Here is a 23,896-nt window from a genome sequence, read left to right on the forward strand (position 1 = left end):
TACCCAATTCTTAAAAATTCCTGGGAAATAGCGGCTCTAGATTCTATTAGATACTATTCATGTGCTGATTCGTGCATTCGCTTGTGCACCGTAAGTCCCTGAGTGTCTCCTGCAAACCAGACGCCGCTCTAACCACCTGAGCAGTGAGCAAGAACACAGAAGTCCTCGACTCTGCTGGGCTGACATTCTAGTGGGGTTGGGGAGATAACCTATACATAACAAAATAAGAAAGGGTAAACTATATATTGTGAAAGTGATCAGTGACACAGATTAAACTAGAGAAGAGGGATAGGAAATAGCAAGAAAGACATAGGGGGGATTGTAATTTGAAGGAGGCGAGGCAAGTCTCCATTAAGACGGTGACATTTAAACAGAGACTTGGGAAAATACAAAAGCAGGCCATGTAGTTATCCAGAGAAGAGTATGCAGAGTGAGACCAGAGACGGGAGTGCACCAGGTGTACCTCAGGGACAGCAAGGAGGCCAGTGGGGTGGGGAGAGAGGGGTGAGGGTGAGACGTGAAGTTAGAGATGATGCTGAGGGAGGGAAGGTGGAGGCAGATCATGGGAGGGGAGAAGGAAAGTTAGAGCATCGGAGGGGATTCTGCTTACCCTCCATGAGGTCGGCAGCCACTGAGGGGAATTGAGTAGGAACTTGAATTTGTTTCAAAAGAATGGTTCTGGCTTCTGGGTTTAGCAGAAGCTCCAGGAGAACGAGCACGGAAGCAGGGCCTGTGGCCACTGCAGTAGCTCCGTGGAGTGCCACAGCGGAGCGGTGACGCGGTGCGAGTCTGACGTATTCGCAGGCGGTGCCAAAGGACCCGCTGCGTGTTTGTGTGTGGGGACAGGAGCAGAGAGGAGCAGGAGTGACTTCAGGCGCTTGGCACTGGATGAGCAGGAGGTGGAGGTTTCATGGGCTGACATGGGCAAGGCTGTAGAAAGAGGACAGTTGGAGAGGAAGACCAGGGCTTCTGTTTGGGGCATGTTAAGTCTGATGTGCTTATTAACCAGCATTTTGTACCTCTTGTTGAACAAAATTGCAAAGAAATGCTTGCTGAGGTTAAGCATCTTGCATCAGATCACAAAGGAAGAGAGAACACTGGTCACACCAGGTCTCATCGGTTCCGAACCCAAGTTCATAGCGATCACCCTCTTCTGCCTCAACCCTTGTATTTCCATTTGATTAAATCCCAGAGTAGAGTAGGAATAGTCTAGATTCACGGAACACTGTCAAACGTAATTTCGGCCACTTCTAATGCCAAGTCTCCCGTGTTGTGAGCCATTTACGCTTTAGCTGGTTTTCATTCTTCTGGTCAGTCTGTCCTAGTGCTACTACTGAGCCAGTGTCCCCAGAAGATAAGCAGGAAGAGGAAACAAGAGAAGCCACGAAAACTTGAGTAGCGCATATTGACAATGACGTGGTCTTACCTGAAGTCCCAATACAGCAATGCCAAGTTGGAGGGTGAGCATCCGATTTAATAATGGTTAAAGTGACCTTTTCCCCTCCTGCTGAGCCATATTTCTCTGGCTACAAACTCAGCATCAATACCCACCCCAAAGCAAATGGACTAGACGAACTACTTTCCAAACAAAGTTGTACATTTTTCAGCGTTAAGATGTTTAATGTATTGGCATGTAAAGATGTCCCTTGCACCCCAGTTTGATGGAGGGCCAGGCAGGCAGAAAAGGCTAGACTGGCAAATGCAATGAAGAGAACTCTGTTCCAGTATCTCTTAAAGACTAAATGACACACAGATGAGCTCTCTGGTAGGAGGAAGCGATTCAAGGGCTGGACGTTGGTTAGGTAGGTGCCAGTCCAGGGACAGCCTGCATGCATGACTTTTCTACAGAAGCATTCCCAAAGTGACTGAGCTTCCTGGGTGTGTTCCTGTCCGCTGGTGAGAGTAGCACGCGTCCTGCGTGGGTGTTCCTGAGCACTGTCATCTCCTAGCAGAATGACCCCTCCGGGGAGCCTTGAGCCCTCCTGCCTGGGCCTTCGGTCATGGTCCACCTTCAGATTGCCAAGAAGCTTTGGGCACCATTCCCATCAGCCATAGCTTTTCCGTCTGTTACTTACTCAGACACGTCTGCACTTACCTTTGCAACAGTTGAGAGTAAGGATCCCAGAACAAATATCCCACCCACTACCCTCTGTCTTCCAAACTGCCTTCACAGATAATCCTGTGGCAGCCGCAGAGGGGGGTCCTGGACCATCTTTACCTCTTTCCCGAGACATGCCACTGTCATCATTCTGCTGAAGTCTGGTACAGATAGTCATCGTGTGTGACACTGGAAGAGAAAAGAGTTGTGCTTGGGAATGGGGGTCAGAGGGCACGGCAGGGGTGGCAGGGCCTGGGGATGTAAGATGCCTCAAGTTCCTGGGGTCACCCCGATGTGGCTACAATAGAATTCACCAGATGCTGCTTGTGCAGATTCTTGGGTTTTGTTTTCTGTCTTTATAGGTAGAAAAACTGTAATATTTATACTCTTGCAGAACCAAATGAACCCCAATTTGGGTTTCACAACGTGCACAGCTGATCTCATATGTTGCTCTATTTAAGGTTAAAATGTACCCCCCCCCCATATGAAGGTGTTTCTTTATGTGGTTGGGAGGTGGCAGCGGGAGAGCCCCGAGCCCCGTAATTCTCGGGGCTAATGAGAGGTGGTGGCAGGAACACGTGTCCCCTTGTTTGCCTGACCCTCCCCTCGCCCTTCAGAGGCACAGGAGGGGCCACCTGCTTGGCACAGTATTGACGGCCGCCGGCCAGTGGGCACCCGGAGCTGACGCGTGGATCTCGGTTCCTTTTCTCCTGCAGTCCTAGACCTTTGTAACCTTGCAAAGGTCGGGGTGTCAAGGGCAGTGGGGACGGGACGATGGCCTGGCGCCCCATCCAGCTGAGGACTGTGACCCCCACATCTGCTGTTTTCCATGGTGTTCCCTGCCTGGCCCATGCTTCCCTGGCTCCTTCCATGGTAACGAGTGCCCTGGGGTCCCGGGCAGCAGCCGCCGGGGGGCCTGTCGGCACTGCTCCGGGCCCTGCGGCCACAGCCCTTGCTTCCTGGCAAAGTTTTCTCTCCTTCCTCCTAAGTCACGTGGGTTTCCTGCCGCCCCTATCCAGAGCCATTCTCGTGTTGTGAGACGCTCTGTTAGAAACCCCTAAATGTATCACACCCGCCACTGAGATGTTCTTTTGACAAAGAACTGTGACCACTAGCAGAGCAGGAACATGAGCGGATATGTATTTGGTAATGGTGCTGACTGACGTGGAGTCTGTGTTTCAGGACATTTAAGAAAAAACATAATAACCCTGACCAGGGTTGCTCAGTGGTTAGAGTGTCGGCCGAAGGACCAAAGGGTCTCGGGCTTGGTTCCCGGCCAAGGGCACATACCAGGGTTGCAGATTTGATCCCCGGGCCGTGGTTGGGGCATGTGTGGGAGGGAACCAATCGATGTGTTTCTCTCACATCCATGTTTCTCTCTCCTTCTTTCTCTCTCTCCCCCCCTTCCCTCTGACTCTTTCTGAAAAAAAAAATCAATGGGAAAAAATACCCTCAGGTGAGTTTTAAAACACACACACACACACACACACACACACAAGTGTAATAAAAACACATGAGAAACATAAGTAGCTCTCGAAATGATAAGTATGAGCAGGAAATGATGGGCAGAAGAGATGTGGTCTTTCTTTCTCTTCCTCGCCCCGTCTCCTGTGGCTAGAAGAGCTGGTGTTGGAGGGCACGGTAGGCGGGTCAGCACTGTGCCCAGCAGAAGGCCGCGGCGCCCTGGGTGCCGAGCAGAAGGCCGCGCAGAAGGCCGCGGTGCCCTGGGTGCCGAGCAGAAGGCCGCGCAGAAGGCCGCGGTGCCCTGGGTGCCGAGCAGAAGGCCGCGGCGCCCTGGGTGCCGAGCAGAAAGCCGCGGTGCCCTGGCCGCGCTCCTCTGTGCCTCGGGAAAGGGGGGCAGCCACCGTTCCCACGGTGAGATTGTGCCGGGTCAAATCCCGCCTTCACCCAGCGAACCCCTGGCTGAGACTCTTAATTTAGGTTCATTGGTTAACACAGGTTTTAAAAACACTCACCTCTCAGCCGCATGTTAGCAGGTGGTGTAACAGGCTCCACTGGACAGGAGCAGCAGCGTGGTGACAGTGACTGTGTGTTGATACCGTTCAGCCAGAGCACGAAGGCTGTGCCACGTGTCGCCGAACTGTGCCGTGCTGTGCTGAGTGGGGGTTGTGCGGTCGCCGCCGTTCCACAGGGAGCAGATCTCGCGGAGAAGGGGGAGGTCACTTGCCTCTAATGGCACCAGAGAAAACTGGCAAATGGCACTGCAGCCCAGGTCTGTCAGAGCCTGTGCCTCGAGACGCTGTCTCTCGGAGCAAGGTGACAGCGAGCTGTCCTCCTGGTGTCGAGGCCAGCACACGGTGCCTCGGATGCAGAGGCTGTGCGTCCCTCCTGTCCCCACAGGTGCTGCAGCTCTGCCTGCCCCCCGGTCCCTGTCCACCCTGCCGGCCGTGTGCACATCACACCTGGAACAGGGACAGTCCGTCGTGTGGTTAGCTGTGGTTCCCGAGCACAGGCTTGTGGGACACTGGAACGGGCCACAGCACGTGGCGTGTCCTAGGGACAGGGGCTCCCCGTCCCGAGCCTGCGCTCTCCTCCTTCACTGTGCGACCGACAGGAGCAGCCAGAGCTCTCTCCCTCTAGTGTTGAATTTGTAAAATAAATAAAATAAATAGAGGGACTGAACATATCGAGACGCCCTGCAGCTCAGACATGAGAGATCGTCCGTGGTGAACCAGCCGGCCAGAACTGACCGCCTGCGGCCCTCCATTCAGGACCGCGCAGGGCCCTCCCCCGGGAACGGAAGTGACTGTTCCCCATGTGGCATGGGGCAGGCCCCAGAGGCTGGAAGACCCTGCAGAATGGCCAGGAGAAATCAGAGTGTGGCTCTGGCCCAAGGGAAATGTGGCCCTTTCCTGACGTGATCCTACATTTGCTTTTCATAGCGCCTTTCTTCCCGCGAGCTATTGACCTTGAAGGGGTGTGCAGGTCAAATCCCAGCCCTGCGTAGCCACTGTCCCCTTGGGAGACCAGGGAATCAGAGGTTGTGCAATAGTCCTGGGAGTTGCTCTGTGTCGTCTGGGTGAGCAGAGGTGAGCAGGGTGTTTTCTCAGCCCGGCGCTTGCTTCAGGACGGTGTGAGCAGACGGCCCAGCAGACAGGCGTGCCGGACTGGAGGCCAGACCCCCTTGCTTCCTGTCCTGAGCCTTGGCGAGTGGCATCCCCTCCTTCATCCTCAGTCTCCTTGCCCACGGGGAGGAATCCTAGCAGTGCCTGAGCCGCAAGGCCACTGCTGGGACTGAAAGAGGCCGGCCCCTTCAGCCCCGTCTCCCAGCCCCGGTGAGAGTTCAGTGGAAGGCGGCTGCTGTGGTCCCTGACGGTCCTGCTGCAGGGTCAGGCGTGCTCAGGGGAGGCCTTGCTGAGTCCACACGACTCGTGCCAGCTCAGCTCAGCATCTGCACTGTGGACTCATGGCAGGTGGATTTATCTTTGTGACCCTCAGGAAAACGTGGCATTTTTCAGTGGTGCACTTCTCTGTGATGTACAGGTTTGTGGGTTCATGCACTTCAGTCCGTGGTTGCTGACTGCCCGTGGCGTGGCGGACAGTAAACAAAGCTGTGTGACTTGTAGCTAACTTCTTGCTGTGTGACAAGCCCATGTGGTTTTCCCGGCCTTGCACTGAGTAGTTGGACACTTGGATCCCTAAGTCTAACCCTGGTGCTCGCTGTCTTTGTTTGTGTGCCAGTAGGTGCAGGCCACCCCTTTGCCTGCCCGGTGGTTGGTGCTCACGCGGTACTCACCTCATTCATCACTGTGACCAGCACCGGCGGCCCTGAACCTCGGGTGCGGGCATGGCGTCATTGTTGATAAAATACTTTCCAGATGAGGTTTGACTTTCTGTTTTGTTAAACAAGGTCAACAGGAGAGTAGAATGAAGAGCTGGTTGCTGCTATGAAAAGACACAACTGAACATTTTTAAATGAAGTGATTTGGATGTTATTTTCATATTTCAGAGAATCACAGAGAAAGGCCTCGAATAATAATTAACAAGGTCTTCTATCTCAAAACTGAGCTTGGCCCACCAGCCTGTGAGCGAGGGTTAGCTACCCAGTTTCAAACCCCTCAGATTAGGAGAATACTGACCTCCTGGGGCCTGTCGCTGCTCCCTGTCCTCTCTCTGGCTGTCAGCCACTCCTGTGCTCGGTAACATGGACGGGTTATCAGCACCCTCGGGGGCACACTTCATGCCTGCAGGAGATGAGCCACCTGGATGTACAGAACTGTGCCCAGATGCTCTGCGAGGGCCCTCCTCCTGACCAGCGTGATCCCTGTGTACCCCCCTCTGCTGTAACCCAGCCAGTCGGAGTCACCTCCACTCACTCGTCTCAGCCCGGCACCTGCCAGCTTCCTTCTAGCCAGATTCCGTGCGCACCCCTGACCCCCGCCTCCCCTTCCTCTTCCTCTGGTGCAGTCCTCGCCGGTCCAGGGTAATCCCCGTCTTCATTAGGATGCCCAGGTCCTCATCAGCCTCAGCAGCTCTGGGATCTCCTTCTTTTAGGTCTCAGCCATCTCTTCCAGACAGACACTGGGGTTGTTCACTGTCTTCTCAGTGACCGAGAGACCACGCCCCTCCATATACGTGGAAGGGCCGATGCCCAGGAGCCGGGACAGACACACCCGAGCTGCCCTCGACAGAGAACAAGCCCTCGTGCAGGTCATGAGCAGGCTGCCCCTGCCTTGAGTTTCGTCCTCCCCAGAGGAGCTAAAATGCAAGGCTTTCAAACTTAGACCCTAGCTCGTGGCACGTGTTAAGGCAGCATCTGAACAGAGCTCCTCAGTGAGTGTCCCTTGGAGAGGCCCTCAGAGACAGAAGCCTGCAGCCAGGCAGGAGTGTGGGCCTCCACGTCGCTGAGCAACAAGCAGAGATTACATTGTTTGGGAGTCTTGCTCCAAGGTGGGGGTAGGGAACTCATTCTCCTAAACAACTTGGGTTGTTTCCCCAGAGAAAAAGTCACATTTCTGTTGGCAAACTAGGAGGCTATTTTAGGTTCAAATTTAAGGAATTAAATATTTTCCAGAGCAAGAACCTTTAGCTATGTAGCCAGTAAGTCACATGTTCTGGTGACGCACTGAATTTAACTGGTCTCTCGGCGACGCGGACTGGGCAAGACTCGGTGCCTGGGAAGGGGCTGGAGATGGTCGGATGGATGTTCCGCTCAGAATAGAAAAACAGAAACCTGTATTAGATTGATCATCAAAATCCCAGCTTCTTTATGAAGTCATCATAGACTTGTTAGTAAACTGCTGGATATGGAAATTTCCATAAACAGCTGCTTTTCTTCACTGGTAAGTTAGAAAGCATAAAAATGAAAAGTGTCTTCTATCAGATTAGAGAGCTGGAGAATTTTCTCATTGCTCTTGGATCTTAACAGTTTTAGGCAAATACCATGTGCAGTGAGCCATGCTGAAGCACTGGGTCCCCTTCCGAGTCGGTTCCAGGCAGATCCCCGAATAGGAAAATGCACACAGAAGTGGATGGGATGTAGCTAATCCAGATAGTCATCGGTCTTTAAGGCAACATATTTAGAAACTACATTATTCATCATCGTTACATGGGCAGTAAGGTGCTGAATTGTCGGTGATGTTGGTAATGTAACTATTTTCGTTGTGCTGTGACTATTTCTGACAGACATCTGCCCACTGGTGTTGGCGTTGCTGTGGTTACACCACTCTGAAAACACCAGTTGTCTCCAATAATAGTACCTAACTCTATGGTCATTAAGATGATTAAATGAGATGATGCATTTCCAGTCTTAGAGAAGCCCCTGGTGATAAGTAATGTGAGAAAACTGCCTCTTCCGATGACCACTGCAGGTTACTAAACCGGAATTTCTACCAACCCGTTTCCTCTCAATACTAAGGGACAGTTTGTTTGTACTATTTGCATATTGAAACGATGAGCCCTAAGCATAGACTTGCTTTAAGGTCACCCATGTTCATCTGATTACTCTGATCAACCAAATGTATCATCCACGAGTCTGTACCCTTCAAGCCCAGCTTATTTCCTACAAATAAGTACATCCACGACTCCCAGTGTTGTTTTCCTCATCTCCGTAAATGTCATTTGTCCATCCACTTGCCCACACCAGAGCTTGGGAGTCATCCTTGACTGGGCCTCCCCCCCCCCCCCCAGCTGCTCCATCAGGTTCTATCATTTCCACCTCAGAAGAGATGTCTTCGTCCACAACCTCCCACCCCAACACTCTGCACCCTCACCTAAGCCACCGTCACCTCTTGTCTACACAAATGCAGTGGCTTCCTGAGCAGTTTTCTGATTTCCACTCAGACTTGTCTTCCCACCCATGTTCACTCAGCAGTCCAGGTAGAATTTTTGAAACAAAAATGAGACCATGTCTTACCCTGACTTAAAACTCTTCTGTGATTTCCCATTGCCTGCAGAAAGGAACCCAAATACATTGTTACGACCTGTGAGCTCTGCATGGCCCGGGGCGCCCTCTCCTCTCCAGCCAGTTTCTTTCACAGCGAGCAGGTCCTTGCCTGTGTCGTCACCTGAGGTTGCTGTGCTCCCTCACTGGTCGATAAACTGTATGAGGAAGAGGGGTCGCTCGGTCCTATTCATCACTATAGCCCAACACACTGCATAATTCCTCGGATCTAGTAGGTGCTCAATGAATGTTTGCTGAATAAACAAACGAACTCACCCTAAAGTCTAATTGTGCCTTTCTATTATTTTCTTGTCAAAGTCACATTTATAAATATTAAAATTAGTCCTGGCATAGGGAGTAGCGGTGCAAGTCGGTGGGTCGCTGGGGCAGAGGTTTCCAGGGACTCGCCCCGACAGCCCCCAGAGGCCCACGCCAGGTCCTGACACACATCAAACACTGCGTGGAAGGGTGGGCATTCTGGTTTTGCATAGACACTCAAAGTGGGCACCTTCCTTCCACACCTTCTCTGTTAAGATTTCCAGAATGCTCCAAATCATAGCACTCAGAGGGGGAGAGCCAGAGTGAAAACAGCATCCATCTCCTGGAGACGAAAGTTACAGCCGAGCCTGTCAACATACGTATTTAAATCTCTCTGTCAGCACTATTGGAATTTTTATAATGGCTCTTGTTGACTGGGAAAGCATGTCTGGCAAGTTTATGAATGGTGTAACTTGGTGCATGCTTGGTTGGCAGTAGTGGTTAAATTGATATTAGGCTCCATAATTTACATGGTGCTATTTATCTATGAGACATAACAGGGCACTTTAGTAATTTAACAAAATCTCAAGTTTAGTGGAGGAAATAAGAAATACTGAATAGAAGGAAGGAACACTTGAAATCTGTTTTCATCGTATTTTCCCCTTTTTTCGTCATTCTTAAACTCATTTTCCTCTAAAAAGGCAGGAATGTTCTATTGGGAAATAACGTGTCTTACAATCCTGGCCCGCTAGCTTGCGAGCCCAGGGGTGGTGACTTCTGTCATGGCTAATACTGCAGTGCACTCGCTGGGCAGTCTCTTGCCTGTTCTACACGAAGCTGTCGTATCAAATTTTTGTCCTGACTCCACGGGCACTTTGATTCCTAAACCTTTCTGAGAAACCTAATCTGAAATCAAAGTCAAGTTTCTTAGATGTGGTCAGACAAGGTCACATTTAAAACAGTTCAGCGAACTGCAGACCCAAGTTGAAAGGTGATGCCTCCCTCCTGAAATTGGCAGGCGTACCTGCCAGCTTACCTTTCAGTTCCTAGTGCGCCTCTTTCCCAGTGGACTGGGAAAATGAGAGCTTATCCTCTGAGAAATGGTGAAGAATTTCCTTAAGTCATTTAATTAGGAAATTGGACACAGTTGTAGTTTGGAAATGCAACTTTATCCAAATCGGTGACTCACGAGGCATTTTGGTGACGGACTGTCTCGGTCAGAGATTACATGAAGTGAGATATGAAAAGAAGTTTGTATTCATAGTAGGAGTCCTTTAAATCAGAATTGCATGGTAATTTCAGGTCTGTGGGCTTCTTTGTTGACCTAAATTATCAAGATTTGTCCAGTCTCCTGAGTGACCCAAAGCACTCCACAGGCTTGCTGCCCTAACACTGCAGATTCTTCCCCCATCTGCCTTCCTCCCATTTGCGCTTGGACACGACCCACAGCGACGCTGGGAAGGGGGACGGTGACTTGTTAGGCATGCTCGTAACATCTCACCGCACAGGTTTTTGTCAAACTCCATGTGATTTTAAAAAAAACCAAACAACAACCTTGCCATTGCTTTATATTTCAGTGTTCTGTCTCTTGTGGTCGAGGGCATAAACAACGCAATGTTTACTGCATGGCAAAAGATGGAATCCATTTAGAAAGTGATTACTGTAAACACCTTGCTAAGCCCAGTGGGCACCGAGAGTGCCGAGGAGGAAGATGCCCCAAGTGGAAGGCTGGCGCCTGGAGTCAGGTGAGCAATGCTTCCCCCCGTGACCTCCTTACCTTCGGGCACCTGGCACGCGGCGTGTCGGTTTCTCAGGGGAGCTCGGGGACTGGGAGGGAGGACTCTGTGGCAGGATACTTACTGGCTGTGGGACCCTGGGCGAGAGGCTTGAGCCCTGGGCACTTTGAATAACCCCTGCAGTAGGGTGGTGGTGAGGGCTGATTCTGAGTAGGAGCAGGCAGACGTCCGAAGCCTAGCGCAGAGCAGCTCCTCCATGCTTCGTTGACGGCATTTGTACCATCAGTCACCACTTGGAAAACCACCGAGCCTGCAGTGAGGTTGGAGTTACCTGGCAGGAGCTGAGTCTGAATGGACCGGGAGGTTCTTAAAGAGGGGCTGTCGTAGAAAGTGGTGGAGACTATTTCTCTGCCCATTTGCTCGGATACAAAAGAGGAAGGGTAGTTCTCTCTCTAGTTTTTGACCTGGGTGGTTTCTTTAACCTTCCTGAGCCTACTTCCTATAGTTCTTGGGAGGACTGAATGCAGCAGCGAGCGCCATGTGCTGATCTCACGGGCTCTCGAGAACAGTAGTTTGATGGGATGAGTGTGATGCGTGTATGGGGGTAGTACCCAAGAAGCGGATTATAGGTAAACTCCGCTAATTCTAGACTTTGGGCAATATAGTCAGAAACTGGGTGTGAGAGTTTCGCTGTTGAATTCAATGAACAACTCCCCAAACATCTATCTACTGTGAACAGCGGACAGGTGGATTGGTCACTGGCATCTCGTCCTTCTACACTTGTGCATTTTCTCAGCATGGTTGGAGGTGCTGACTGAAAACTAAAAGGCCGAATGTCTTTTCACATGTTTTGTGTTTACTGCTGCTGCTGCTTCCATTGCTTTGATTCAAGGAGGTCTGAGTGAATTTGTGGCTCTCCTGTGCAGCGGAGAACCGTGCAGATTCTCCTGGGAATCAATAAAAAACTAGTTTCAAGGTTGGCAGCCTTTAGATTGATTCCTTTGGAGCCTGTGTCTTGATCCCTAAGGCCCCAAAGAAGCACTGGGCGTCTACACTAAGACGGGGAGGAGTTGAGAATCCCCCCTTTCTACACAGCTCATAGAAAATTCCTCTAGCCTGGCCGGTGTGGCTCAGAGGATTGAGTGTCCTCCCATGAGCTGAGAGGTCCGGGTTCGATTTCTGGTAGGGGCACATGTCCAGGTGTGGGCTCGATCTCCAGTAGGGGGCGTGCAAGAGGCAGCCAATCCATGTACCGCACATTGATATTTCTCTCTCCCTTCCTCTCTCTCTAAAAAACGAAAACAAAAAAATAATAAAACATATTTTTTTAAAAAAGGAAATTCCTCTAGAAATGTGAATTTTTCTTATATGCTCTGAGCTGGCATCTTTGTCCCCAATACCTCCCAGCCCTGTTTCACGTCCCTGGAAGTTCCCCAGCAGAGGAGTCTGATCCCTCTCAAGGTTCTTACCATAATGACCATGTTTTGTTTGGGGTTTTGTTTTCACTTAGCTCTCAAAGCACCTGTGCCCCACCAGAACTAGTTCCTTCTTCAGTTTCCTTAGGGGATGCGATGTCAAGGCTCTGTCTCCTACTCGTCTTCTTTAATGGTTGTCGAAGTGACTACTGTCATCTCCCACTTCTAGGCCTTTTATTTTAGGAGAGTCAATTCATGTAGCTAACGTTATTTAAGAAACCATGCTCATTAACCTGTCCTCTTGTAGACTTTCACGCTGTTACTTTTATGTTTGTTTTTCTCAACTTATCCATTTGCATCTTGCCCTGAAAATTAAGTTCAGAGCATGTAAAATGAGGTGCTTTTTAAACTCCAGTTCATTCAATAAAAAGACAATTAAAAGAATCTTTTTTCCTTCATTGGTAAACACAGTGTGAGTTTTACTTCAGTGTCCCCTGATCTTGATGGGACTCTTGAGATTGTTCCCAAAGCTGTGATGATTAGGTCCGAACCCTGGGGGTTTGCTCGAACGTAAGGTAATAGGATTACCAGAATGCCTCCTCAGAAAATGCCTCACCTGTTCAAAGTGATGGCTTAGAAAAGTTGAGTTACCCTTGTAGAAGATGCAAGTACACACAGATACGTAATGGTCTGTGGCCAGCTTTAGAATGTCCTGATTTGATTTGTAGAAAAGAATTATAAGAGCAGGCGAGACAAGGTACTGCATAGATAAACCCAATTTGTGCAGTTAGATGTGTGCCTGAAAACAATCAGACCCATGGCTGATGGAGGTGGTCTGCGTGATTACAGATTATTGGTTCACTAGTGACCCTGTGGTAAACAGAAATATCCCTAAGGCGGCGATATTCAAGCAAGAGTAATGACTATCCATTTGCAACAAATTTAGAAGATTTTGTATCTGGTCCCTTTGTTTTCTGCTGGTAGCTATTTTCTGGTCATCTCATCTTCAAGGTAGGAAGAATAATTCGTGCAATTTCTCATCATGTCAAAATGCCTGATGATAATAAGTCATAGAGAATATTGAGATAGGAGACTAGGGTAGCTGTACTAATTAATCTTCATGGTTTCTCCCTCAAACTTGGTGTTTTGAGGTTTAAAGTAGAATGTTTTATGCAACCTACATCATTTGAAAGTCTTGAAATTGTAAAGGAAATTTCTCCAAAGAAAGGAATGCTTTTCTTGGAAAATATCCTCCCTATAGTTTTAAAGCATTTTTTTCAAAAGATCATGTTTAGTTTGTTTAGATGATTTTCATCAAGAGCTCAAGTTAGATGCCTATGAAATTTTAAGACAAAAATCAACATCAAATTCCTGATTCAGCCTGATAAATGTGAAAGATCTGTTTTGTCACAATACAAAAGCATTCCAGAGTGATTTTTTTTTTAACCTTATCCTATTCCTATCACAAGGCTTTATAAAATATGAGGATTAGAAGTGAAAAAAATAAATAATCAAATTAGAATTTATCAATCATGAATTCATTCAATGGGTGCATTCTTGTCTTTTTCACGCTTTACCACCTCGGTGGCCAGGATGGGCCTGACAATCAGTGGAATGCCACGACGTAATTAATAGCCCTCGTTACCTTTCTTACTGCTACAAAACCTAACACCATACTTGCAATCAGTGGTGTCTTAGATTCAGGGAAATAACTCATTTTTTCCAGCTCTTCAATGCTAATGCCCAAATAAAAACTGGAGATTGCATTATGGATTCCAGCCACGTTGGGTTAGGACTTTGGTCATAACTACAACGAGAACAGCTTGGTGTCAGATTCTGAAGTATTCTGCAAGTGTTTGAGGGAGAAACATGGCAAATATGGAGCTTGTGTCTTTTGAGAAATCAAGGAAACCACATGTATATGGTCAGCGCTAGAGACCGACGTGTGCTCTCATAACTGCTCACATTTGAACCGTCGGGTGATGTCGAGTTGTCTGAATACAGGCGTCTCACCCGAACTCTGGCTGAAGGCTGAAGACAGCCCCCTGTGAGCGCCATGCTTTGAAGCTGGGAGCCACACCCTAACGCACAGCACTATAGTCAGTATATTGCCAGGGACAGAATTTACTTGACTGTTGTTTTGTTGTGTTTTTCTTTTTCCTTGTTTTTGCTTACAGTAGAGTGATTATATCTGTTCTTTGCTTAATTTATTTGTGGAGTATGTGCCTAAAAGGTTTACTGAAAAATGCAAAAGGAATTTTATGTAAACTGCTCAGCATAGAGCTAAGCTCTCAACCAGGATGACTTGGAACCTCCTGAGACATTTGCAACGTCTGGAGACAGCTTTGGTTGCCACAACTTGGTGGAGGAAGGGAAATGCAACTGATATCTGGGGGGTCGAGTTCAGGGTTGCTGCTGGACTTCCTTTAATGCACCGGACAGTCCACAGCAAAAAAGAATTACGTATTAGGTTGAGAAACTCTAGTTTAGAGACTGGTACATAGTAAATGCTAAGTAAAAGTTTGCTATTTCTGTTGTTACTATTATTAGATTATTATAGTTGGTTCATTTATTTTTCAAGCTAGTCCCTCCTTTAAATAATGTCACTGCAGTAGCACTGGAAGAAAGTATCTAAAATTCTTCCCAGGTTTTCAAGTGTGTATTATGATTCCCCAAACATCAGAACCTCCGCAGAGATACTTTTTATCTGTGGAAGTAAATAAGCAGCAAGTCCCTCTCCAGGTCGGTGAGCTCTGCACAGCAGGGGGCCCAGAGATGAAGCCCAGCTCCCTGCTCAGTAGTTCGGAACTAAAAACATCTACTTTCAAACCCGCACAGATAGGCTGCTTTTCCGAGTGATGGCTGTGGCGGAACTCATTAATAGAGACTGCTTGACTTTTTCCCTCCACAACTAACTAACAGATGTACTAAGTAGAACAAGAAGAATTAAGCATGCTCAGGCGCACAGGCCACCACCATCACCACCCCAGGGGGCGCGCAGAGGTCTTTTTGATGCTGTTTTATTCATGGGGTTTCTGCACGGAGCTGTCTGGGAATTCGCCAAGCAAGCCTGGCCGGCTGTGTGCAGGAATCCTTGGTCCTCTGAGGCAGCACAGGAGGAGCCCTGGAGCAGGGAAGGGACTGAGGCCCAGAGTGTCCTCCTGCGCAGAGATGACCAGGACTGCAGAAGGCGGTGCCTGCTCTGCATCTCGGTCATGCTGAGACGTTTTGTGTTATTTCAAAGCTGGCCTTGACATTATAAAAATCAGAAGCCACAAAGATATATGATGTAATTGAACTTTACTGTGTCTTTATTTGCCTTTTTGAAAAATTATCAAACATTGCAGGAAGTGATTTTTTCAGTGTTGTATGCTTAGGGCTCTTAATAGCTTGCCTTCCTTGAACCATAAGTAATGTACTCAATAGCAATAGCATTTAGAAAGCGGTCCTGTTGACTTAGAGCCTGAATAGTGTGCACTTTAAAAGTCTTTAACGTTGTTCCTTTTTCTTCAGGCTGTTAAAGCATCGTGAGCTTTCGAATATATATATCAGTCCTGTGCCCAACTCTAATTTGTTTATGTAACCGCTCTGTTCCCTTCTTTGTATTTCCATTTGGATACTTTGTTCTGGAGATGTACTGTTTTACATTTTAGACCCCAGATTCAAATAGCCAAAGATCTTTTTTGTTGTTGTTCGTTGATGACAGTGTTTGAAGGTTTCTGTCATTTGCATCTGACTCTCCTGTGGCACCGTTCATTCATTCCAGTGGCGGCGTGGGACATCTTAGCATGTGGCTGCCGTGGCCGCTCTGTGGACAGGCAGTCACTGGTGTTCAGGCACGCCTCGTACCACCAGGATGTCATGACTTCAAAAGCCTGGTTTTCGTGGGTCACAGACCCATTCAATCCAATTAATACAATTAAACCCAAACAATAGTAGCTACGCTGCTCCAAAGTATTTTCTCTCTTCGGCTAGCTTTGATGTGAACATCTGAGCTCCTGCCTGGCATGGACTCATCTGAAGTGATATGATTTCCAGAACTGCCTTCTACATAGTATCGACTATTTTCTTAAAATCTGAATGGCAATAAATTAATACTTAGCAGAATCCAGTGGGCGTACTTGAGAGCAGAATCCAATGAGCCGATTTCCATTGACTCAGAGTGAGATGAGTCCCACTGCGGGTTAATCGGACAAGAATTTCTTTCTAATTTAAAAGAGCGTGATTCTTTTCTTTATGAAGACTTCCTCTTGGCTTTAATGTATGTTAAATTTGTTTTCTCAATGCCAGACAAAACAGTGGAGGCGGAGCTATCACAAAAATTTGGTAAAAGCTTTAAATAGCTAAGTGTAATAATGTGCTGTTCTTCCCAGTGAACTGGTGTCTTTAGTTTCTGACTGCCGGAGCTTTAATCAAAACTATAATTCTTGGCCTACCCATAAGTGAGATTATAAAATCCATTAAAAAATTAATTTAGAGGAAAGTTAATTGCAGATTTAATGTGGTGTTTTGCAACTTGGTCAACCACATGGTTGAGCCTGATAAACAGTATTTTTCAAGAGCTGAAACATTCTGCTTGAGGAAATGGCTTTTCCTTGTCAGCTTTTATTCTTATATATTCATCTTGGGTTGTAGACAGACAGAAATGCTTTAGTGAATTCCACAATTTAGAAAAAAGTTCATTCATCTCCAGGAATAGAAAAGAAAGAGACTGAAGAAAATATTCTACCTACAAAGTCTTAAAACCTCAGTGATTTACTCTCCTTGAGTTACACTTTGGCCCTGCCAGAGGGTCTCCCTGTGGAGCACCGCAGCTCTGGCCCTGCCAGAGGGTCTCTCTGTAGAGCACCGCAGCTCTGGCCCTGCCAGAGGGTCTCCCTGTGGAGCACCGCAGCCCTGGCCCTGCCAGAGGGTCTCCCTGTGGAGCACCGCAGCTCTGGCCCTGCATGAGGGTCTCCCTGTGGAGCACCGCAGCTCTGGCCCTGCATGAGGGTCTCCCTGTGGAGCACCGCAGCCCTGGCCCTGCCAGAGGGTCTCCCTGTGGAGCACCGCAGCTCTGGCCCTGCATGAGGGTCTCCCTGTAGAGCACCGCAGCCCTGGCCCTGCCAGAGGGTCTCCCTGTGGAGCACCGCAGCTCTGGCCCTGCATGAGGGTCTCCCTGTGGAGCACCGCAGCTCTGGCCCTGCATGAGGGTCTCCCTGTGGAGCACCGCAGCTCTGGCCCTGCATGAGGGTCTCCCTGTGGAGCACCGCAGCTCTGGCCCTGCATGAGGGTCTCCCTGTGGAGCACCGCAGCTCTGGCCCTGCGTGAGGGTCTCCCTGTGGAGCACCGCAGCCCTGGCCCTGCCAGAGGGTCTCCCTGTGGAGCACCGCAGCTCTGGCCCTGCCAGAGGGTCTCCCTGTGGAGCACCGCAGCTCTGGCCCTGCATGAGGGTCTCCCTGTGGGAGCACCGCAGCCCTGGCCCTGCAGAGGGTCTCCCTGGAGATGGCAACCGGCGCTCTGGGCCCTGCATGAGGGTCTCCCTGTAGGAGCACCGCAGCTCCTGGCCTGCATGAGGGTCTCACCTGTGAGCACCGCAGCTCTGGCCCTGCCATGAGGGGTCTTCCCTGGGGGAGGCAACCGCAGCTCTGGCCCTGCCAGAGGGTCCCTGTGGAGCAACCAGACGCTCTGGCCGCTGCCAGTGAAGGGTCTCCTCCTGTGGAGCACCGCAGCTCTGGCCCGGCGGAATAAGGGTCTCCCTGTGGAGCACCGAGCTCTGGCCCTGCCAGAGGGTACTCCCTGTTGGAGCCACCGCAAGCTCTGGCCCTGCAGAGGGGTCGCCCTGTCGGAGCACCGCAGCCCGGGCCCGGCATGAGGGTCTCCCTGTGGAGCACCGCAGCGCTGGGCCCTGCATGAGGGTCTCCCTGTGAGCACCGCAGCTCTGGCCCTGCGTGAGGGTCTCCCTGTGGAGCACCGCAGCTCTGGCCCTGCGTGAGGGTCTCCCTGTGGAGCACCGCAGCTCTGGCCCTGCGTGAGGGTCTCCCTGTGGAGCACCGCAGCCCTGGCCCTGCATGAGGGTCTCCCTGTGGAGCACCGCAGCCAGTTCTTCTACTGCAGCTCCGCTTTCCCAGAGCCTCTAATCCTCCGCGGAGAAACCGTGCGGGATTTCCACTCCACAGGGTAGCTCTATTTCTAGGTTGTACTAAATGCTTCCTAATGATCTCTCCCAACTCCTTCAGTCATCCTAGAAGTTTTGTTAATTTTATTCCCCAAACTTCAGTCCTCACTTCTGACATTGGCAGGCAGTGAGTTGGCAGATTTAAGACCTTGCCTTGGGTCTCGTTCATTGGGCATTGGAAACCCTGTGATGCTGTGAGAGGCATTGGGTTAGGGGTGCATTCCCCAGGTCTGTGAACCCCCCTCACCCGCCGAGCCCCCTCTACGCACAGTGACCCAAAGCTCCCACTTACACACTGTGTCTTCTCAGTGCTCTGTGTCCTGCGGCCAAGGCGTGCAGCGGAGAAATGTGGGCTGTCAGATGGGAACACGCAGAGATGCCCGAGAGACCGAGTGCAGCCCGTACACCAGACCGGAGTCGGAGCGCGCCTGCCGAGCCCCGCTGTGCCCTCTCTATGCTTGGAGGGCAGAGGACTGGCAAGAGGTGAGTAGAGCCATGAAGTGGGCACCTGCCAGGCATTTTGCTCAACCCCTTGCTCTCATCACATCCGTCCTCTGTGAAGCTTTGAGGCACGGTGACGAGGTTGGCTTTGTCCCAGAGGTTTGCACTCAGAGGCAGGCAGCTCATTCCCACCGGGTGGGATGGCTCCTCGTTTCTGCACAATTCCTCTGTTTGCGTCCTTGAATGCTCCTAGTCTGGCTGCTTCCAGAGAAACTTTAACAGGCCTTAGGCCAAACGCATACAGAAAACGGTCACAGGATGAGGTCAGTGGACGAAATATTTTACATGTATGTATCCAGACGCGGCGTTCTGTGTTCGTACATTCAGCCACAGACACTCCGGCTGAGACTCCTGTATTCCTCCTCCATCCAGGACTTGGCTGTCAGGTAGAAGACAGGCACTCACTGGAAACTGGATTAATTAGTGAAGTGTTCCAACGTTAAAAAATCTGATGGAATCTGAAGAACTGCTCCATTGATGCAGAAATAGACAGGCTTGTTTTTTTTCCCCACTTAATGTGTGGTTAAAGAAAATGTTAATGTTTAACGCTAGTGCTCAGTTAAATAATATACTAAATGTCCCTGGAGACAAATCTGACTAGGAAGGTAAGACATTAGTAGGAGGTAACCTTTGTATCCAGAACAGGAGATTAGATTGTAGAAAAGGGGGGAAGAACTAGGAAGAAAAACCATGTCCACTGCCACGGGAATGAAATAGAAAATGCATGTTGTTATTCGCAATAGCCGAGACACGGAAACAGCCCAAGTGTCCGACAAATGATTAGCTAAAGAAGACGTAATACATATACAGGGGTGGGCAAAAGTACGTTTACAGCTGTATTACAAACAATACAATAATTAATAATAACACAAGAGTAAACTCTGTGTTTCACGTACTCACAACTGTAAACCTATTGCTCACCTCTGTATATACAATGGAATACTATTCAGCCTTTAAAAAGATGAAATATTGCCCTGGCTGGCATGGCTCAGTGGTTAGAGTGTCGGCCTGTGCACCGAAGGGTCTCAGGTTCAATTCCCAGTCAAAGACATATACCTGGGTTGCAAGTTTGATCCCCAGTCCTGGTCGGGGCACATGCTGAACACAACCAATCAATATTTCTCTCTCACATCAGTGTCTCTCTCCCCCTCCCTCCCTTCCACTCTCTCTCTCAAAAAAAAAAAAAAAAAATTAATGGAAAAAATATCCTCAGGTGAGGATTAACAACAACAACAAAAATGAACTATTATCATTTGTGACAACATGGTTAGAACTTGAGAGCATTTTGCTAAGTGAAATAAATCAGGTAGAAATGTACAAGAACCGTGTGATTTCACTCATGTGGAATATAAAACTGAAAACAACAAACGAATAAAACAAACAAAAAGCAAACTCATCTATACAGACAACAGAATGGTGGGAGTGGCTGAGGCAGGGTAAAGAGGGTCGATACATGGTGACAGAAAGAGACTAAACGTCAGGTGGTAAGCACACAATGCACCTGCAGATGCCAGATTATAAAGTTGTACACCTGGAATTTATATAATGCTATTAAGAGTTGTTATCCCAATAAATTTAATTAAATAAAAGAAAGCACATGCTGTAAAAAGTTCAAAGATATGGATAATAAGACAGAAATGTTCCTCCAGGAATAGTTTTCAGCACAGGGGGGAATCGTGCCCCACACTGTGCTCAGTACTTTATGTTCATCACCTCACTTAATCTTTCAACCTCCAGACCAAGTGGGTATTATTATTTTACCCCATTTTGCAGTCAAGAAAACTGAGGTTCGGAGAGCCAATGTCATTTGTTCAAGTGCCACATGTACCTAGCAACTGGAAGAAGCAAGACTCGAAGTTCATTCTCTTCAGCCATTACGAGATACTACACTGCCTCCTTTTTATTATTATTTTACATAAATACTGTGGCAGTGCTGCCTTTTTCCAGTTTACTGAGCTCTAAGTGACATATAACGTTGTATTTATCTTCAGTGAAAACATGATGATTTAATATATGTGTATATTAAAAAATAATTATCACAGTAAGTTTAGTTACTGTTAACAATACTGTGTTATAGTTAATATACATTACCTCACATATAAATTATTTTTCTTGTGGTAAGAAGTTTTAAATTTTAAATATATGATATGGTATTGTTAACTATAGTCCCCATGCTGCACATCACATCCCCAGGACTTATTTATCTTATAACTGAAGTTTACACTTTTTTAAAAAATTGATTTTTAGTGAGAGAGAGAAAAACATTGATTTGTTGTATGCATTCATTGGTTCATTCTTGTTTGTGCCCTGACCAGGGATCAAACCCACAACCTTGGCGTTTTGGGACAACACTCTAATCAGCAGAGCTACCTGGCCAGGGCTGAAGTCTATATATTTTGACCTGCTTCACCCATTCACCTGCTTCTGACCACCCCCCACCACCTGCCATCTCTGGCAACCACCAATCTGTTCTCTATATTTATAAGTTCAGTTTTGTTTTATTTTTAAAGATTCCACATATAAGTGAGATCATATAGTATTTGTCTTTCTCTGTCTGATTTATATCACCATAATGCCCTCAAGGTTCATCCATATTGTCACAGATGGTAGGATCTCCTTATTTTTCATGGCTGAATTATATTCCAATTTTCATGATCCATTAATCTGTTAAAGGACACTTAGTGGGCTTCCATATCTTAGCTATTGTAAATAATGCTACAGTGCACACGGGGGTGCATATATTTTTTTGAGTTAGTGATTTCTTTTCCTTTTAGTAAATACCCAGAAGTGGAATTGCTGGGTCATATGGTAGATCTTTTTTAAATTTTTTGAGGAACCTCCATACTGTTTTGCATAGTGAGTGCACCAATTCACACTCCTACCAGCAGTGAATGAGGGTTCCCCATCTCTACATCCTTGCAAACACTTGTTATTTCTTGTCTTATTGGTGATTGCCATTCCAACAGGTGTGAGGTGATATTTCACTGTGATTTTGATTAACATTTCCCTGATGATTAGTGATGTTGACCACCTTTTCATATATATGCCTTTTTTTGAGAAATGCCTATTCAGGTCCTTTGCTCATTTTTATTTTCAACTGTCCTACTTGTTTATTTTTGCTTTTGTTGCCTTTGGTTTTGTTGTCAATCCAAAAAATTATTGCCAAGACTGATGTCAAGAAACTTACCCCCTATGTTTTCTCCTAGGAGTTTTATGATTTCTGGTGTTATGTTCAAGTCTTTAATCCATTTTGCATTTATTTTTGTGTATGGTGTAAGATAGGGGTCCAGTTTCATTCTTTTGCATGTAGCTATCCGGTTTTCCTGACACCATTATTGAAGAGACTGTCCTTTCCTGTTTGTATAGTCTTGCCTTCTTTGCATAAATGAACTGATCATATATATATATATATATATATATATATATATATATATATATATGAGTTTATTTCTGGGTTCTCTATTCTATTCCATTGATCTGTGTGTCTTTTTTTAATGCCAATACCATACTGTTTTGATTACTGCAGTTTTGTAATATAGGTTGAAATCAGGAAGTATGATGCCTCCAGCTTTGTTCTTTTTTCTCAAGGTTGCCTTGGCAATTCGGGGGTCTTTTGTGGGTCAATTTCCATACAAATTTTAGGATTTAAAAAATTTTCTGTGAAAAATGCCTTTGTAATTTTGATAGGATGGCATGGAATCTGTAGATTGCTTTGGGTAGTGTGGACATTTTAACAATAGTAAGTCTTCCAGTCCCTGAGCACAGAATATCTTTTCCTTTATTTGTGTTTTCTTCAGTTTCTTTCATCAGTGTTTTATAGTTTTCAGTGTACTGATCTTCCACCTCCTTGAATAAATGTATTCCTAGTTGTTTTATTCTTTTTGATGTGATTGGAAATGGGATTGTTTTTTAGAACTGCAGTTTCAACATGTGTGGGGATGTAGCCTTCCAGCCCTGCCCTCCGCCCTCACCCACGCTCCCGACGGTTCCTTCGTGTGCGGCCATCTCCTTCCTCTGGACTCTCACCTCCTCGCTCACTCCGCTTCATTTTACCTGACACCTACTTGCAGCAGGCACGTGCCTTGACTTTGCTCCCATCTAGTGGCACCTCGACCTGGGGTCAGTGGACACCAGGGCACTGCCTCCGAGCCCACTGAACGGGATGCGCTGGGCTCCCCCACCCCACCCCGCTCCAGGAGCTTCCTTCCTCTTCGCAGCCTTGGCAGCCAGCTCAGAGCTCTTGTTTGCTTTTTGAGTGTGCGTTTCCCCCTTTTGCTTCCTCCCTATGACTATGAAAACTCACCTGTTTGTAGTTAAGATGTATTTCATGTCAGGCATATAGCAAATGGCACCCTCCTCTTTTTGAGAAAAAAGCCAGGCACCCACCTTGAGAAGCATCATCATCATGTTTACACAGCCGCACGCGTTGGGCACCACACAGCTCCGCGGGTGCTGTTCCCCGAGGCTGCAGTGTCAGGGGCGTCCCCTAGAGCTGCACCGAGCAGTGGCCCTAAACTGAGGATGATTTAAGAAGTCATGCATTGTACTGTTTATTAAACTATGGACCATGCACTAAGTGCAGAACCTCATTTAACCTTTTCCATACTTTCTAATGTAGTCATTAAATTTCTATCCTCACTTAAAGATGAGGAAGCTTGAGGCTTAGATAGATTAATTCATCCAAGGTCAAGCCTTTACCAAGTAGTAGGGCTGGGATTTGAAGCCCAGAAGCCTGACCTTTGAAGCATGTGCTCTGAATCTTTATGGTCTGCTGCCTTCCACGCACCTAAGGTGAATAATTTCATTTCCGTCTTAATGGCTTGTCCAACCTCTTCCTGCAAAGTTGGCATCAAAGTAGAATCCCCTTTGCTGGGTGACCACTTCCACCTGCTTTTAAAAATGAAATTCTTGGTCCAGATGGTTGATCAGACCTTAAGCCTTGGGGTGGGGGTGGGGGTCTTGATGATGTTGGAGCACCTCACCGGGCTGCTTCTGTCTGTTGCGAGGCCCGCTGGCTGTGTGTGGAGGAGGGGCATCAGTGTGCCTTTCTGACGCCATAAGGCGGAGCCAGGACTTTCCGATGTGGGGCAAAATAATTGCAAAAGAGAAAAAAATGACATTTGTGTCTCGTTTTGTTTACGCCTTAGAAGCAGCATGTTGTAAACAAAAGATGATTCAGTGTGTGGCTCTGGGAAATTGACTTCAGGTCTCTGGGCTCCAGTGAGCTCATCTGCTAAGTGGGGATCATGTGGCAGACCTTGCTGCAGGGCCACTCTGAGGACGAAGGGAGACTGAGTGAGGGGTTCACACGGTGCAGACCTTCCGCAG

At 47.9% G+C, this 23,896-nt stretch overlaps 1 protein-coding gene across 2 annotated transcripts in view; it reads left to right on the top strand.

Annotated features, from left to right (window-relative positions):
* The window catches only part of ADAMTS9 (ADAM metallopeptidase with thrombospondin type 1 motif 9), a 161,035-nt gene that overhangs the window by 105,063 nt on the left and 32,076 nt on the right, over positions 1-23,896 (top strand). For both annotated transcript variants that reach the window (XM_036267064.1, XM_036267065.1), the window contains 2 exons: positions 10,337-10,504; positions 18,377-18,550. In XM_036267064.1, the coding sequence (XP_036122957.1) occupies positions 10,337-10,504; positions 18,377-18,550 (342 nt within the window). The remainder of the gene's footprint in view (positions 1-10,336; positions 10,505-18,376; positions 18,551-23,896) is intronic.

The sequence above is a fragment of the Molossus molossus genome, unplaced genomic scaffold (assembly GCF_014108415.1).
Source record: "Molossus molossus isolate mMolMol1 unplaced genomic scaffold, mMolMol1.p scaffold_m16_p_18, whole genome shotgun sequence".
Classification (NCBI taxonomy): Eukaryota; Metazoa; Chordata; class Mammalia; order Chiroptera; family Molossidae; genus Molossus; species Molossus molossus.